Genomic DNA, 13,342 nt, shown 5'->3' with positions numbered 1-13,342 from the left:
GAAAGGAGATGGTGCTTTGGGGCCTTCGCAGTTAGTCCTACCCAGCAGGCGTGGACTCACCTCACGATCTTCAGCCCTTGACCCATCCCACGAGGTGCATCAGAGCGGCCGCTGCAAGTGTTGGGAGACACTACTGTAAACGTGGTCCCTGAGGGTCAGGCACTGGCAAGGGACACCAGGAACCAAAGAAAAAGAGGATTCTCCTGCTTGATAAAGGCAAAATGAAGCAGCAGAGCTCCCTGCCACGTGCCACCTGGGACTGAAAGCACGGTCAGACCAACGTGTGACCGGCTGAAGTCCACCAAGGGCTTACACACACACGGACCCAGTCCCTCAAGGCAGGTCCGAGCTGTGAGCGCAGCCTGTGGTGCACAGCCTATCTCCAGCTCTTCTGAGCAGATGTGACACCCCAGCACAGCCTCACAGCTCAGCTCAGGGCAGCTACTCCCCTGTCCTTCCCTTAGCAGGAATAAAAATAAAAATCTGGCAAAGTGGATTTCACAGAAAATCTAATGAGGTGTGGAAAAAATAGACCCTGCGATAAGCATTGTCCTGTTATTAGATAAGGACACCTCTCTAAAGGAGACGCTGGATGAGCAGAAAGGCCCATGAGGTCCTTCCAGTCCATCTGAACACGCCTGGACAAGACATCTGGAGGTGTCACTAGTGAGAAGAAGGTCTGCACTCCCTTGGCGAGGGTTTTTAACCACAGCCTGCAGCCCCAGACACCTCCTGGCCTCCAAAGTGACACCGGGAAGCCTTGCGTGGATGGCCACCTCCATTCAGCTCAGACGTGCTCTAGCTGAGACAAGGGCAGCCAGGCCGCAGGACAAGTGTGTCACTTTGGGAAAGGAAGACAAAGCTATTGGTGTTGCCACAACCCCCTTGGGGGCTGTAAGAAGAAGGAGAGGAGTAAACGCCAGCACATGAAGAGGTGACATTCACCCCAGCACTGTGCAAGGTGCAAAAGCAAAAGGCAGAGCTGGATGGACAAAGGGCGAGGCCATACTTGGTGTCTGGGAAACCACCTCATGAGGAGCAGTGATATTTTTAAATGAAGACTTAGGGCAGGAGAGAATTAAAAATAAACCTGTCACCTGGGGTGATGCTGCAACAAGATGATTGGAGGGTTTCTTGGGCGTGTGGGAAGAGTCCTGCCAGCACACAGGGCAGGGTGATGGGCAAAGTCAAGCATCTGAGGAGCGGGAGGTGCTGGAGAGCTTCGGGTCCAGGGGCGTCACATCTGAGTGGACAACCCAGGTGAGCAACCTAGAAGATACCTGGGCAATCTGGTGAAGCTAAATGTGGTGAGGATCACTAACAAGCCACATGTGTCCCAGCTGGGTTTAGCTAATCATGCTCATACCCCATGGGAACTGATGGCTTCTTAAGAGCTGGACATTTTCCGTCCTGGCATGAGAGGCTGCAAGATGTGTCTGGAGAGGGGGCAGAGCAGACAACCCAGCCTTGCCCAGCTCCAGGTCACCACAGGTAAGCATTTGCCAAGGTGCTGGACAAGCAGGGCCAGTTCCTCCAGCGGTGCGGAGGAATGGTGCCTGTGGGTCGGTGTCTGGATGCCCAACTTTGCCAGCAGCCCTGCCCAGAACCCAACCCATGTCCTAGAGAGAGCCATGCCACCATGCCACCCCATGACTGGGGTTTCTCATGTCATGGGATGATGTTCTCAGCCCTGGCTCAAACAGCTCTTATATAAAAAGGGGGAACAGGACTTACTCCCCACACTGCAGCAGTAAGCTGGGGTGGAATGCCCTTCCTCAGCCCCTGCACGCTCTTCAGCCCTGTGAACGTGAGGGTGATGCCTGCTGTGCACAACTCACGCCCAGCACTGGATGAGGCCCCAGCAGAGTGAAGGATTCTAAGGACATCTTCTTGAAAAACAAAGCACCCTGCTGATCTGCCCAGGAAAACACCAAGCTTTTGGGTGAGCAGGAAGACGGAGGTCTTGGGAAAGCTCAGCCAAGCGGTGCTGGGGCAGCATGTGCCGCTGGAAATAAATGCACCTGAGCTGGACACAAGTGGGGCAACCTTCATGGAAGAGACGCTTGCACCACTGAGCCAACCTGCAGAGGTGACCCAGGGCCCTGGAAGAAATCAGAGATGATCCAGATCCCAAGAATATTATTGCTTTAATTCATACGGGTTGAATCAAATTAAAAATATAAATCTTCTTGCTTTGGGCTCAGGGTAAAACAATGACTGCTGGGGAAGAAAGCTCCCCAGGACAGAGCACTGGAGGCTCTCCAGGGGGAGGTTCTCGCCCCCTGGCTCTGCTGGGCTGACGGACAAAGGGCTCGGGGCTGGCCAGGTCCACTCCTGAGCTGGATAAGGTTCTTCTTCCAGCAAGGGACAGAAAACACAACAGCAGAGCACGAACGTGGAAAGCCGAGACGAGAAACACAGTCTTGTCACCAGGGTGCAGGAGGACAGCCAGAAACCCTCCTCCAGATACTCATCCTTGAGGAAGGTCTCAGCAGCAGCACTAATCCTGCCATAATCTTTAAGGACAAAGACATCAACAAGTCTGGCTGAAGGGTGGGCAGCAAGCCCAGGGGCTGCAGTGCAGCTGTCACACCTCCCCAGGGAGCCCCTGCTCCGCACCCCAGGGACTGACCGAGGGCTGCCACTGCCCAAACCAAGCCCCGAGAGATGAGGAGCAGCGCTCCAGCCTCTTGTCTGCTCCAGGAGGGGAAATGCTGATGGTGCTGGGACGGGGACTGATGAGCTCCAAAGCCCTCAGCTTGGGCACGGACCCACCACTACTGGGGTGGGCTGGCCGGGGCCACCAGCTGGGAGAAGGGAGAACGCAAAACATGAACACAGGCTGTGCAGAGACCACCTGGTGTGACCCCATCTCCTTGAACCCCCAAGCGCTCCCTGGGGAGGGTGGGCACAGGGAGTGCTGCAGCCACGAGCAGAGCGAGCGGCTGTCGGGCTCCAAGGGGATGAGCATCAGAGCTCTGCCGGGAGCGAAGAAGATTTGGGAAGGGGCAACATGCTTGAAAGCACGGGGAGCAACAGAAGGCGCTCACGCCGGTTACAGGGGCAAGGGATGTGCTTGGGGCAGACCCCCCTGGGGACCCAGGGTGCTCGTGCCCTCTGCCAGTGCCGCTCTCTATGGGGCCTGATTTTCTGGCATTCCCCAGGAATCACAGCAGCAGAGCCCCAGCTGGGGAGGCAGAGGAGCCTGCTGGGAGGGTCAGCGCGCGGTGACAGGCGCTGGCTGGGTTCATCCAAGTCTCAGAGGGAAGTGACTCGGCTGTGGTGTCCGTGGAGCTGCCGTCCGCATAGCCGCGATGGCGTTAGGAGCCTTTCCCCGTTAGCCAGGACATATCTCCGGTTCTAAACAAGAGAAAAAAGCAGCCCCGCTGTGAGATGCTTCCCAGTACACGTGCTCGGTGTGCCTGGGTGCTGCCCTTGGCGCTTATCCGGCCATTGGTCCCCAGCCCAGCACCCTTGCTGCTCTGCGCAGAGCCATGGCCAGCCCGGGCAGGGCGGCAGCCCTTGCTCACATGTCGCTACAACTCATGCAGATCCTCAGCTTCATGTCAAATTGCATTTGAACAGTATTTTTTTTTAACTTAAAACAAGCCCTTCTGGGATTCAATGGAAAATTCATGGAAAGCCACCCAACAGCACCCCCAGCTGAGCGGGGTCCCAGATCAAAGGCAGCTGCCTGCTCCTGGCGGGTCTGTGCAGCAGCTCCCTGCAAAGGGGACCCAGCAGCCATGCCCACCCACCCCCAGCGCAGCTCCTGCCACCTCCCGTCCCACCAGAGCAGCATCACCCCCCATGGGGGGCTACAAAACAAGCACACAGCCCTAACCAGCATCCCCACACAGGAACTGGGGCCGTGGCCCAAGCAGGGGGCTGGCTGTCCCTCTTGCCAGCCCTTCACGCTCAGCACACCCGGGACCCCGAACCGAACGTACTTGCCATGACGGACAAACAGCCTAATGTGGAAGCAGTAGGAGACAGAGAGAGAAAAGATATTCAGGTTTAGGTGGTCTGGATTCCTCCAGGCTCGTTGAACCCCACCACGGAGGTCAGCAGCTCCTCCCCGCTGCTGGGCTGCCCGTGAGATGCCAATCCCCAAACCAAGCGAGTGGCCAGCAACCATCCCCAGTGTTCTGGAGATGATGGGCACCATCCTGGCCCGGTTGCTGGTGACCGGGTGGCCCCTCAACATGCTCCTTGCCCCTGGGGTGCCCAGGGTGTCTGAGCTGGCTCAGGGCTGGCAGCGCTTCTCTCCTCGAGCTTTGGAAAAAGTCTGCTTTTATCCCAGACGTGGAAACACAGCAGGGACAGGGACTCACATTTCCCATCCCCCAGCTCTGAAGGCTCCATCCCTTCTCTTACCACCTCCCTGGCACTTGCCTTCCAGCACAGCATGTTCTGCAGCCACCCTCTGCATGCAGGGCTACAGTCTTTCCTTTGAAGAAAACACTCTTACAAAAAAAGTGAAGGGGGAAAAATGCACTTTGCCTATGAGATTTATTGATGGGGGAATCCATGACTTGAAAACCATATGTCCTCCTTCTGTTTAAAGTTTTTCTTAAGAACCTTTTATATATAAAGACTCAAGCTTTCAAAGCAGCAGAATAATTACACACTCAGAACAGGGATTGTCCTGTGTGAGCTGTTTGCTTTTAGAAGGGCCAGAAAGCCCTTAATTTTATATGCCTTAATTTTATATGTACTGAAGTACACTGAAGTGCTGGTTTAGTAACTGGTTTTGGTACTGAAAGGATTTTCCTTTGGCCTTTCTCCTGCTCACCTATTTCTCCTTTCTGCTCCTCTTGCTCTGGCATGGGCTTATCCTTTTTTCCTCCTGCTGCTATAGAACTGTAATTTCTTTTTCTTGGCATTTACTGCCCTTTCTTAAACATGCATTTGCAGAATTGCCAGAAACTCCTCTGACACGCTGGAGCGCAGCGGGTCTGACTGAAACATGGGATGATCCATCCAAGCACCTTTTGCTGGGAGGGTCCATGTTGCCTGGAGAGGCTGCAGCCTCTATCCAGACACAGCCCTGGGCAGCCTGTTTTCGTGGGTGGCCCTGCTCGAGCAGGGGGTTGGACTGGGTGACCTCCAGAGGTCCCTTCCAACCTCAGCCATTCTGTGATTTCTGACTGCTGTGAGATATGCCCCGATGAAGTGGAGGCTGAGAAACCAAGGGCCAAGTATCCCGGCACCATTAGCTCTCCGGGCTTTGCTCTCGCAGCGGGTTGTGCCCAGGCTGAGCACCCAGCCCCTCTCTGCAGGTCTCCTTGACGGACTGGGTGCCGAGGGGCACGCCGGCACCGGGCAGCGCTGCCTCGGAGATGTGCCAGCAAGCACCGCTGTCCCACCCGGTCTGTGCCAGGGTCTGGATCCTGGGGTTCATGACAAACCCCCAGACCTGGGAGGCAGCCTCGGTGGGGACAGAGTGAGCAGGGCAGGAAGGGGGATGCGAGAAGGGCACAGAGCGAGGAGCAGCGGGAAATCGCTGCCCAGCGCCCACCGGGGTCCTGCCTCGAGGTGCTCAGCCCTGCCCTGAACCCCACGGCTGTGCTTGTCCCCTGGCCCAGCACTGCTGGCTCCCGCAGCGCATCTACTTACTCCACATCGCGCTTTCGGATGGTCCTGCCGGCAGCCAGGACCTCAGCCACCTTGGACACGATAGGGTCGTAGTTCATGCTGGCCACAGCCACCACTTCGTCGCTCCTAGGGCCAGGCAGAGCAGAGCCGTTAGGGCAGCCCCGGGCAGCCCCAGCTCCGTCACCCAAAAAGCAACATGCTGGAGAGAAGCGAGAAGCAAAGGGAAACACCCACTCCAGGATCAGGACCCATGAGCACCACGGGGACTGCGCTAGCAGTGTAGGACAAGGGACAGGAGGGGGCTCAGAGAAGGAACATGGGTAAGATGTTAAACACTGGTGATGTTGCTGAGTAAAAGTTGAAGAGTAGAAGCACCCAACAAATCAAGATCTGCTCTTCAATCCTCTGCCAAAGAGCTCCAGGACCAACAGAGCAAAGAGCAGTCGGGGTTGGCGGAGGGGAAACCTGTGCCTGAGTGCCGGGAGGAGGAGCGCAGAAGCCATGTTTCAGAGGATGCTTCATCTCTGGGAGCCATGGCTTTCTGAGCCTGCGTCTTTGCTGTGATACTTGATGTCCTGCACGATCTAAACAAGCTCCTCCACTCTCCCGAGGACAGGACCCCCTTTGCAAAGGATGTAACTCCAGTTATATAGGCAGGGACTCATGCATTTTCTTTATAGAAGACAGCCAGTCTCTTTCCAAGACTCTTGCCTGATGGCACTGCACTGCAGATTCCTTCTTCTGTTGCCCCAAATTCAGAAACACAAGCTGCCAATGAGAACCCCATCCCACCATGAACCACAGCCTGGGGAGACTCTGCAGGCTGCTTCCATCACACAGGGCCTTGACCTTGGCTGCTTCACTGTTGCTGGATGCCTCCAGTGCTCAGCACACAACGGGGGCTGAGCCTTCAAGATTCCTGGGAGGCACCTTCACACCACACCACACAGTCTTGGAGCTTCAGTGGTTTCCTCTGCGCTTGTTTTCTGGAGCACAGTCAGCTCCCAGCTGGGAAACGTGAAGTGGTTGGAGAGACCTATCCATCAAAATCGGGGGTAGATGTGCTGTTGCAAGGGAATGAGTAACCAAAGTGTGCAAGGGAAAGGAAAGGAAAATGTAATTCCACCAGCTGCCCACCAACAGCATCGAGCCCAGCCAGTGCCCAACAACCAGCTGGGAAGGTGGACGCGTCCCAAACACTTCTGTCAGCAAGACATGGGGTACCTGGTCCTTTGGTGAAATAACTCATGGGGTGCTGGTGAGCTGCAACATCCCACATCAGCAGTGGCTTTTAAACATTTTGTCTGACAGATGGGGAAGCCAGGAGGAACTTCTTTTTTTAAAAGGTCTTCAGAAACAACAAGAGCCCTTCTGAAACCTTGGACTTGGGGTGACCAGAAGTCTCAGCACAAAACATAGCACTGTGTATGAGCACTGCGTTCTGCAGGGTCTTTCCTGCCTCTGCAGTGTTCAACACAACCAAAGCGGGGAACCACGAGGACAACCACAGCGTCTCCCTGGATCTCCCAGGATCTCGAGGGTCTCAGGGTTGGGGTGACATCAGTCTGCTCTGGCTGAGGTGCTGTGGTGAACCCCTTCTGCAGAGCACCATGCCCCACACCTCCCGGGCTCACGCTGACCCCTCCATAGCTCACACACCTCTGAACAGGGATAAGGAAACAGCTTTCTTCTTCAAACTTTGGAGGAAAAAAAGAGCCTTATTGTGAAAGCAAGACAGGCTCCAGGAGTGGGAACCGTCAGTGATTTATGCAGCAGCCAAGAAAGTGAGCACCGGGAGGAGAAGAATCCAAACCATTGCGTGGGCACGGCAGAAGGAAGCAGGAGGGGATGACTGATTTGGGACAGTGTCCTCCATCCAAAAGCATTAGCACCAACCACAACTATCACCAAACGAGAAAAAGAGGAAGAAACGCTCCACAGAAGCAGAGACGGGGACGTGGTTGTAGCCCTGTAAAGCAGTGGGAGATGCACTGGCCGCCCCCCACCAGCCAGCGCTGCCCCCATACCTCCGGCTCTCAGCGCGGGATGCCATCCTGGTACCCTGAAGCCACCTCCAGGAGCTCCTCCTGGGAGGCAGAACGAGGCAGAGCTGAGCGCAGACCCCCGCTGCCCACCCACTAGGGAGCTGCCGCCCCCCCAGCCCAGCGTTCCCACAGCCCTCAGCCCCCCAGCACCGCATGAGGCCAGGATGATGCACCTCGCTGGGGGCTCTCCTTTTGAACAAGCTCCACAAATACTTAATTAAAGCAATCCGACATTTCCTTCCTAATTAGGGTTGGGATTAATAGCTTTGCTATGGAAAGGAGGACTAGAGGTTTCAAAGGAAAGAAACACGTGCCAGTGCAGCCCCTAACGCTGCATTTGCTGCATGCTGGGGACAGCCAGCCCAGCCAGGGGACCCAAGATGGGGTAACCGAAGGGCTGCACGGCGGCTCGGCATGGCTTGCAGAATAGACACAACTCCATACACCACGGCAGCAAAACTGCCGAAAACAGATTTTTTTTACCTTCCCCTAGCTCACTTCACTGAACAAGCCGCACATTTTAAGATGCTGCTTTGGCAGCTCTGTGATTTAAAACATGGAGAAGGTGGGGAGTGAGAGCCTCATGGCTGCAGCTGGAGAGGGGGAATGTTCCCTGGCAGCTGCTGTCCCCAGGGTGCCTTGCCACAAACCCAGCCTTTCCGGCAGTTTTGGCTCAGAGGGGCATCCCTGTGCAAAGGGCTCTGCGTGCGGGTGGATGCTCCATCACCTGCAGCAGGCTTTCATCCGAGGTGCAGAGGCACCAGCAGAAGAATGGTGAGTGCCAGGGACCTGGCTGGCTCATGCCATGGAGTAATCAGGAGAAAAGGATCTTGGGGTCCTGGTGGACAGTGGCTGAAGCTGAGCCAGCAGGGTGCCCAGGTGGCCAAGAAGGCCAATGGCCTGCTGGCCTGGATCAGCAACCGTGCGGCCAGCAGGACCAAGGCAGGGGTTGTCCCCCTGTACCCGGCCCTGGTGAGGCTGCATCTCAAACCCTGTGTTCAGTTTTGGGCTTCTCACTACAAGAACGACACTGAGGGGCTGGAGAGTGTCCAGAGAAGGGCAATGGAGCTGGGAAAGGGTCTGGAGAACAAGCGTGGGGAGAAGCGGCTGAGGGAGCTGGGGCTGTTCAGCTGGAGAAGAGGCTGGAGAAGGGGAGACCTTGTTGCTCTCTCCAACTCCCCGACAGGAGGCTGTAGCAAGGTGGGGGTTGGTCTCTTTTCCCAAGGAACAAGCGATAGGACGAGAGAGAATGCCCTCAAGTTGCTCCAGGGGAGGTTTGGATTGGAAATTAGGAAGAATTTCTTCACTAGGTTGAACTCAATAATGTTAAATGTCTTTTCCAACCTGAATAATTCTAGGATCCTGTGATTCAATGAAATAAAAACCAGTAGCAAATATTTGGGGTATAAATTCATGGCGTTTGGTCTTGCCAGTCTAAACAGCCAGCATGGCTCAAGAACAGAAGCAACACATCCCAGCTGCCAACATATCTCTGGGAAGTATTCCAGGTGGGCTCCCAGCCTGGGGCAGAGCTGGGCTTCACTAGAGGTGCAATGAAATCTCCTGAGCTCTTGCTAACCTCCGCAGCTTCTTAACAGACGGAGGAGTTTTCTGAGGTTCATTTGTCAAACCAGAACCAGAAATGGTGCCTGAGCTCCCAGTCCAGCCCCAGTCACAAATCGTTAACACAGTAGTAAGATAGGAAGGAAATATTTGATGGGAATTGCCAACAACAAGTTAACAGAAGCCATTATCTGCTCTCAGATATTATGTGAACAGACAAAAACATTAGATCCCAAGACCAGTTTAACTTGCTTTATGCTTAGTACATCGTTTCCCTGAGGCCTTTTATTAATGTCCTGCATCCTCAGCGTCCAGAGAGGAATAAAACCACAGGACAGAAGCTCTGGCAAAAATCTTTTCCAGCCTAGCAGAACAAGCTTAGACCAATGCCTGTGTAGGAATGTGGAAAAGAGAAACACTTACTTGGTATAAAATGCCACAAACTTCAGTTCATCTAAATCTCCCTGAATGACAACATCATCGAACCCTTCCCCGTGGCCTGGAAGTTGGAGAAGAAGTGGATTCAGAAACAATTCCCTCAGATCCAGCTCTCACCCCTAAGACAGAGTGTCCCAGCTGAGAGCTACACGAAAAGCATCCTGCAGATGAGGGTATCAAAAATCATCCCTTCTTGCTCAGAGATGTGCGAGTTCAGGCACGCTCTCTCTGCTCATGCGGGACCAGCCCTCACGACCACAGCCTTCCCTCTGGCCCTGCAGCCCACCGCCGCCAGCAGACGTGTTCTGGAGAAGACACCAAAACCCTCGGGAGCCGGGGCGGGAAGCAGACCTGAGGCAGAGGTTGGTGTGGAGCATCCTCCGCAAGGGAGGTGCCTGTGGTTCTCTGTCCCAGGACACCTCCAGCAGCCTTGGGGAGCCCCTTACCCGCGTATCGGATGCTCTTCCCGAACATGGCCGTCCACAGGTAGGGGACTGTGCTGATCTCCGTGCCGTGCGCCAGCATGTTCAGCGCGGCTATGCGGCCTGGAAGAGAGAAGCAGCAGAACCAGCGAGGAAGCTCCACGCTGGGGCAAGAGCTGTGGTCTGCCCTCAGGTCAGCACAGCATAGACACCTCTAGTCCCAGAGTACAGGGAAACCAAGACCTTCTGCTTAGGCTAAGAAGAAAACACCCACGCAGCAGCAAGTGCCAAGAAGGCAACGCATCGCGTTGTCAAGGCTGCGCTGGGACTCCTGGCCAGAGGTGCAACTCCTACCCACGTGTCACCTCCACCGGCGCAATGTCCTCGTGCGCCACTTTCAACCCAACTTCTGCAACAGCGACAGGGCTGAGAGCTCGCTGGGCTCCCACCACAAAAAGGGACCGGACAGATAAACCCCCGAGGGCACGGAGGCTGCGAGGGGACGGTCCCTGCTGCAGAGGCATGTCTGTATTAGAGGAGGCTGTGTCCAAAGGCTGACTCTGAAGGTGTGATTCCAGAACCCCTCACCCAGGGCACTCACCCAGAAGTCAACCTCCCCATGGGGTTGTGGCCTTGGAAAGCTTGAGGGCAGCTGCTCATTTCCAGGCTTGCTGGTGTGACGGGACGAAAGGTCTCAGCTCTGTGACATGCTCCTGGGCCAGCCTGGCAGCGTAGGCAGCCCAGCTGGGGATGTGAGCCCGTGCTAACACGGGGATGTCAGCTCCTAACTGACCTGGGGCAAGGAGATCAGGCTCCTGCAGCAACTGCAGATGCCAGGGAGCCCAGGGTGTGTGGGAAAGCCTGTCCCTGGGCATCTCTGTGTTTGTAAAGAGGCAGCGTTAGGCAACGCACACCAAGAAGGCTGACAAACGCAGGAAGAGCAGACAGGATAAAACATGCATCTTTCAACATGTGGTTGGATCAGATGATCTCTAAGGTTCCTTCCAACCTAAGATATTCTATGCTTCTATGTTTAACACATCTACCCGGTTTCCCTGGTGGCAGTTCTCGTGCTCTTTAGAGGGTTTGGAAGTTTCCTGGGGATCTGGAAAAGGCTCTTTTCTGAAACCAATTTGCTGTTGCAAAGCGGAGGGGCTGAAAAGCACCTACCATGCATGTGGGCCATCTGCCAGTGAGGGACGTTCACCTTCTTATTATTCCTCAAGGCCAACGGGAATGTGACAGCATCACCGGCGGCAAAAACTCCAGGGATGTTGGTTTGCATCATCTGTGGGGGAGAAGCAGAAGTGTGTGTCGGTGGGGTTTGCATCCTACATGAGCAGAAAGAGGGAACTGCTCAAGAGCTGCCACAGTCCCCAGGAAGACACGGACAACCTCTGCTTGGCTGTGGGACCCCCAGGTGGGATTCAATTTAGTGCTTTTCACTTTCAAAGCAGACTATGCAGGCAGAGACTGACAGCATTGCCCTGCTAATGGGTCACCTGGTAAAAAGAGACACGGACTGGTGTCCTGGAGCCCCTCTTAGAAGGCTGAGGTCTGTTTTCAAATAGACTGGGGTGTTTCCAAATAGAGCCTGGCTCATCACACCTATGAGCAGTAAGTGCAGAGGTGAGTGGTGACGAGTCCCAGCTCCCCCGACACGCTCCTTGCTCACGGCACACACCACCAGCAGCACTGCTCGCGCTGGAGTCACTGGTGGTAGCGGGGAAAGATGAGATCCTTTGGGATCCTCAGCAGAGTAGAACATTCTCCATTTCCTTCCCCTCAAAATACCCACACTATTCAGGAGAGCTCAGAGCCAGACCCAAGCCACAGCGTCCAGGGTCGAGATTTGCAAACCCCTCCCAGATGCTCCAGCACGGGGCTCCCAGCACCTCGGTGGATGCGACAGCCCCAAGGAAGCTCACCTGGAAGCCGAGCAGCCTCAGCCCCTCCTGCTCTGCCCCCAGCTCACCTTGTTGACCACGATGAAGCCTTTGGAGTCGATGTTGACACCGCTCTGCTTCAGGAAGCCCGTCGCTGGGACCGCACCTGCAGGAGAAAGGCAAAGGCTGCTGGGGCGGTGGCCGGGTGACCTGGCAGCCCTGGGGGGCTGACCGTCAGGGCAGAAGATCCCCCACCAGGACAACCTGTCTGCCCCAAGGGAAAGGCAGCGGCTGCTCCGGGAGCGGGGAGGAGAGCCAGGCACCCCCCAGAGCCCCCAGCACTCCCACATCGCCCGACACCTGCAGGGTCCCTGCCGCTCTCCCAGCTACGAGCGCAGCGCTGCAGCCTGCCCACCACCTTCCTCTAGAGCTTGGAGACAATTTTCCATCCGCTTCGCTGTTACAGCTATTTTGAAAAAATTGAAAGGGAACCCTCAGTTCTCCAGACGGGCGCCTCTGCCTGCCCCCCTAATCTGTGCCTTTTCTTCAGCTTTCATTTTTCTTTTTTGATCTTTTGGTTTCTTTCCACAAATCTTCACAAATTGGAGTAATAAAACAACAAAAGCAGTATTAAACTAGTTCTGTGCTTCTTCCTGTCCACAACCTTTTGCAAAGTTGCCGAGTTAGAAAGGGATCTTTCCCCCCTCCCCAAGTGTAAAGGAGAAAAATACCCTCTTCTAAGGCAGTGGCAGCAATAAAAATGAAAATAAACCAAAAACATGGCTCCTTACCAACACCCACCACACACACGTCAGCACGCAGGACCTTCCCACTCTTCAGCACGACCTCCTTCAGCTGCATGAGGCACAAGGGGACATCAGAGAGATTTTAGGGACAAAAAAAACTAAAAAAAACCCCCAAACCTCTGTAATAGCAGCAAGCCAAGTTGGCAGCTCGCTTCATTTTTGACCAGTGACTGGCTTGAGAGCAGCCCCAAAGAAAAGGACGAGGGATGGGTCAGTTCAGATGGGACGTTCAGAAGAAGTTCTTCCCCATGAGGGTGGGGAGATCCTGGCACAGGTTGCCCAGAGAGGGGGTGGCAGCCCCATCCCTGGGAGTTTTTCAGGCCAGGCTGGATGGGGCTCTGGGCAGCCTGATCTCGTGGGGGATGTCCCTGCCCATGGCGGGGGGTTGGAACTGGATGATCTTTAAGGTCCCTTCCAACCCTGACAGTTCTATGATTCTGCGATAAGTCTTTTTAACAGCAGCAGCAGGAGCAGGGTGGGAGCAATGAGACCACCCCTCGCACCGCTCCTGGGGGCTAAATCCAGGGACACGGGGTAGGAAAGGGTAGATAGAGGGCACAGCCCCGGTGGTGGAGGGGACGGCA

At 55.3% G+C, this 13,342-nt stretch overlaps 1 protein-coding gene across 1 annotated transcript; it reads right to left on the bottom strand.

Moving 5' to 3' along the window:
• Window positions 1–3,320: 3,320 nt before the first annotated feature.
• Window positions 3,321–12,807, bottom strand: LOC104274423 (apoptosis-inducing factor 3-like; the record flags this gene model as incomplete). Its single annotated transcript, XM_009870047.1, has 7 exons — window positions 3,321–3,360; window positions 5,620–5,724; window positions 9,630–9,705; window positions 10,091–10,189; window positions 11,237–11,354; window positions 12,042–12,118; window positions 12,744–12,807. Coding segments are annotated over 7 exons (579 nt in total), but the record flags the coding sequence as incomplete, so codon positions are not given.
• Window positions 12,808–13,342: the final 535 nt, after the last annotated feature.

The sequence above is a fragment of the Apaloderma vittatum genome, unplaced genomic scaffold (genome assembly GCF_000703405.1).
Source record: "Apaloderma vittatum isolate BGI_N311 unplaced genomic scaffold, ASM70340v1 scaffold17265, whole genome shotgun sequence".
Lineage (NCBI taxonomy): Eukaryota > Metazoa > Chordata > Aves > Trogoniformes > Trogonidae > Apaloderma > Apaloderma vittatum.
Note: the sequence above shows the minus strand (reverse complement) of the source record. Positions and strands in the feature narration are given on the sequence as shown.